The sequence below is a fragment of the Lemur catta genome, chromosome 1 (genome assembly GCF_020740605.2).
Source record: "Lemur catta isolate mLemCat1 chromosome 1, mLemCat1.pri, whole genome shotgun sequence".
NCBI lineage: Eukaryota > Metazoa > Chordata > Mammalia > Primates > Lemuridae > Lemur > Lemur catta.
The window spans coordinates 284395542-284399470 of record NC_059128.1 but is presented as its reverse complement, the minus strand read 5'-3'; the positions used below and the strand labels follow the sequence as shown (position 1 = coordinate 284399470).

The 3929-nt window shown below is 65.8% G+C and overlaps 1 protein-coding gene across 1 annotated transcript; it reads right to left on the bottom strand.

Moving 5' to 3' along the window:
• Nucleotides 1-231: 231 nt before the first annotated feature.
• Nucleotides 232-2417, bottom strand: LOC123621043. Its single transcript, XM_045526825.1, has 4 exons — nucleotides 1954-2417; nucleotides 1694-1778; nucleotides 840-1640; nucleotides 232-543 (listed from the first exon to the last, which is right to left on the bottom strand). The coding sequence occupies exons 1-4, from the start codon at nucleotides 2415-2417 to the stop codon at nucleotides 361-363; spliced, it is 1533 nt and encodes a 510-aa protein (XP_045382781.1). The 3' UTR covers nucleotides 232-360.
• Nucleotides 2418-3929: the final 1512 nt, after the last annotated feature.

The window sequence follows — 3929 nt, the reverse complement described above, 5'->3', positions numbered from 1 at the left end:
CTAGCTAAAGGTAAGACTTTCCAAAGACCCCTCTGGTTCCTCCTACTTGCTTGTTTTAAACTTACCAAAAGCACCCCCCATCAGCCTGTAAACTACACTTAGGTGCTTACAAGGACAAGAAATGACACTGTCATAGCAAAGGATAAATCCTTAGGCATTAGCTAAGCACCTTATTTGCTTAGGACATTCCTGTGGGGGGCAAAATAATACAGATAGTCAAAAAAAGGTTAGAGTAGATTGTTTATAAAATCATTTTTAACAGTGTATATTAATATATTTGACAGTCTGTGGGACGGGGTTACAGCCGCTGCGGGACACTGCAGCCCCCAGCAGAGCGTGGCCCCACCGTCGAGGGGCATCTCAAGGCCACAGCCGTGGAGGACGTCGCTGGCCTTCCAGGGGTGATGGGGCCATGTGAGACCCCCGCTGGGCACCACGGCTTGTCCGTGTCCTCCTGGCAAGTCCCTCGGTGTTTACTTTCTCTGTGTCCTGGGAAACTCCACACCCTGGGCTGTCAGGAGAACATTCCACCACCGCCAGCCTCTGCACAGGGAGGAAGTGAGCGTGACCTTCTCCGGCCCGAAGGTCCCTGAGCTCACGCCCCCAGGCAGGGGAGGGAGGAAGGTGGGTCTGCTCCAGACCTGGGACCTCTTCCCCTGGAACGTCTCCAGGGGTGCAGCCTGGGCACAGGCACAAGGGTGCAGGGGCCACAGGCCGCCCTTGGTGTGCACGTGGCTGTCTGTGGCTGGGTGGGGGTTACTGATGGAGGGAGGGCCCAGGCAGAAACCTACAGGAAAGCTGTGGTCCCCAGACCCTCCCAGCACCTGTGACCTGGTCACCTGTGATTTGCTGGGCCCCAAAGCGTGTCCAGATGAGGACGCCTCCCTCCCGGGGCAGAGTCTGCAAATGTGGGCCCGTGCCGGCTGCGCATTCACGCCAGGCGCAGCGCTGGGGTGTCGGCCCCACAGCCCCCAGGGCAGCACGCCAGGCCGCTCGCACCCACCTGCATTTCCCCTTTCCCAGAGCCACAGGGTGGGGGTGGCGGTAGTTTTGGTTCCTCTTGACCTCGTCAAGAAAGACTTGTCTAGAATCTTCTGCCCAGCAGTGTGATTGGACGTGTCCTCACCAGCTCCCACCCTCCCGCGCACCCAGTCCGCCCGCCCCAGGCGCAGCGAGTGCTGCGTGTCCCAGACCCAAACCAATGCAGTCCCCTGCGGGCCCCCCCATGCTCCAGCTCTGCACCTGCAACTCGCGGTGCCGCCACGGTCAGGACACCACCATTCAGGACGTGGCCCAAACCCTGGCGAGGGCGGATGCTTTATAAGGTTCTGACGAGCACTCGACGAGAGGATGGCCAGCCTGTTGGCAAGGCCCTCACCTGTCACTGTCACACCTGTGCAAGGGGACCCATGACCTCGGGCACGGCCGGGGTGGGGGTCAGAGGAGGGATGGCCACGCTGGGCGGGGGCCGCGGGACCCAGTCCCCTCACCGGCGAGCGGGCCCGGTGCAGTCGCGTCCCGAATGCAGGCGTGGGGCCTGCCCCCGTGCGCGGCGCCGTAACACGGTCCGTGCGTGTTCTGGGAAATTGGAGAGTGTAGAAGAACACGGACAAGAGCTTGCAAACACCGGCCCTCCCAGTCTTCAGAAAGATGTTTCACTTAAAACAGGATCGGTGCCAGTAGGTGACCTGACAAGGGTGTTCAGATACCGCCAGGAAGGCTCGCAAACAGGGCTCCCGCGGAGTCGCAGCGGGAGTCGCAGCGGGAGGCGCACCTGTCTGCTGGCCCCTCAAGGAGCAGGGCAGGTGAGGTCCCAGTGTGCGGACACAGGTGTGGAGGGTGGCTGCACGATGGTGGCCCTGTCTGTGTCCCTGGCCAAGGGTGGGGGTGGCAGCCAGTGGTCTATGGGGGGCCAGAGCCCTGGCCCTCCGTCCCTCCCAGGAGCCCCCTCACCCAGGCCGCTGACCCAGCAGCTCCCGAGCCCCTGAGATGGTCCTTCGGGACCCTCGGGTGGGGTCCCGTCTACAAGGACGTCTCCCCACTCCGCAGTGGGCAGGCCCGGCCACAGCAGCCACGCAGGGTCCCGGGAGCAGGGGTGGCAGCGGCCGGTGCGGCTGGAGCACCACCGGGCGCCGTCCTCCCGCACCGGCCTCCCCAGTGCCGTCCTGGGCGGCAGCTCCCACCAGCGCCCTCAGGGAGCAGCTGCGGAGACGAGGCAGAGCCGGTGGGGAGCCGACCCCCGGGGCCAGGAGTCTCGGACGCCGGGTCGAGCTCAGGCTCTCGGGCTGGAGTCCGAGCACCTCGCCCTGTGCCCACCGCCCTGCAACGTCCACCAGCTGCGGGCCGTCTCCCAGTCCAGCCGGCCCCATCTGCTGTCCGCCGCACTCGGGCCTGACCCGGCCGGGCCCCCCGCCCATTCAGGGCGTTGTCTGTGCCCGCTGTTTCCCTTGGCAGGCGCGGCTCCCCCGCGCCGGGAGCTATCGCCGGAAGGCTCTGGAGAACAGCTCACTTCCTCCAGCCCTGCCCGCGGGGTCAGACTCCAACCTGGAGAAACTAAAAGTCAGGCAAGTCCCCGGTCTGCTTCCCAGGGAAGTCCCGACAAAGTCCCCATTCCCTCCCGCCGTTCTCAGGCTGTTTCAGTTTAGCCCCAGCAGGGAAGGGGGTTTCTCTCCTGAGAACGGCCGTCCTGGGCATCACCTGTCCCACCACGAGCCGCGGGGCCCCCAGGGTGGGACGGCCTCACTGAGGGGCCACCCCAAACACCCATGGCCGGGGGGACAGGCCAGCCCCCGACCCTGGGCAGCACCCACCCGCCCCCAACGCCCCAGGCAGGCTCTGCGTTGGGACAGCTAGTCTCCTGTCCCCCCACCCCTTTCTAGGTCTTTCCTGGGACCACGGTCCTTGTTCACCAAATGTCTGCAAAGACCCGAGCAGGGCAGCGCGGGGCCCCACCCCAGGAAGGGGTCAGAGCACCCTCCTCCCACCCAGGGCTGCTGCACAAGGCAAGGCTGGGGCCATGTGTGGGACAGAGGAGGGAAAGTCCCAGAACAATTGGGGGGCCCGGGCTCCTGGCCGGGGGGGCCCTGGGTCCTTGCTGGGGGACAGGAGCCATGGAGGCGCCTGGACTGCCCACAGGAGCCGGCGATGTGGGGGCAGGAGGGGCCGCACGGGGCGGGAGCCCACCTGGCAGGTCTAGGAAGAGCTTTCCAGGCAGAGGGAATGGCCAGCCTGGAGTGGCTGAGGTCAGGGGTCAAGGTGGGGCTGGGGGCAGCGGGGGGGGGGGGGGATCTGACTCCTCCGGCTGGTGCAGGGAGCCCTGCTGACCACAGGGCTCCCTTGGGGGCGCCTCCTGGCTGACCTGGGTCACTCCACTTTCACATGCCTGGGGTTTCCCCGGAAGCCTCCTCTGTGGCAAGGATCCTGCCTTGGAAAGTCCCGGACCACGAGTCACCAAGGAAAAGTCAGCCCCGGGCTGTGGCTGGGCGAGGCCACGTGCCCTGCGGGGCTCCTGAGGTCGGGGCCAGTGACCCTGTGTCTGGCTCCAGCTCCTCTGGGGTGGGAGGTTGGGGCTGGCACCACCGAGGACACATCACAGAGGGCCCGCGGCTCTCGGTCTGCCCACCCGGGCTCTCCGAGGGGGCAGCAGGGCCGGGTGCAGCGCCCAGGCGTGAGGCAGCTCCAGGGGTCCAAAGCCCACCGAGGGGCTGCAGACGGGGCGTGGTGCAGGGGCCTGAGGGGCCCAGCAGGATAGACTGGGCCGTGAGGAAGGTGGGGACAGAAAAACAAGGTGTGAGGGCACCCTGAGAGCTGGTCACCCTCCTGGAAGGGACTCTTACTCCGAGGGTGAGAGGACAGGGCAGGGCCAGGGAGCAGAGCAGGGACACGGGTGGCATCAGCCAGATGGCAGCAGGAGCGAGATGGGTCTGAGC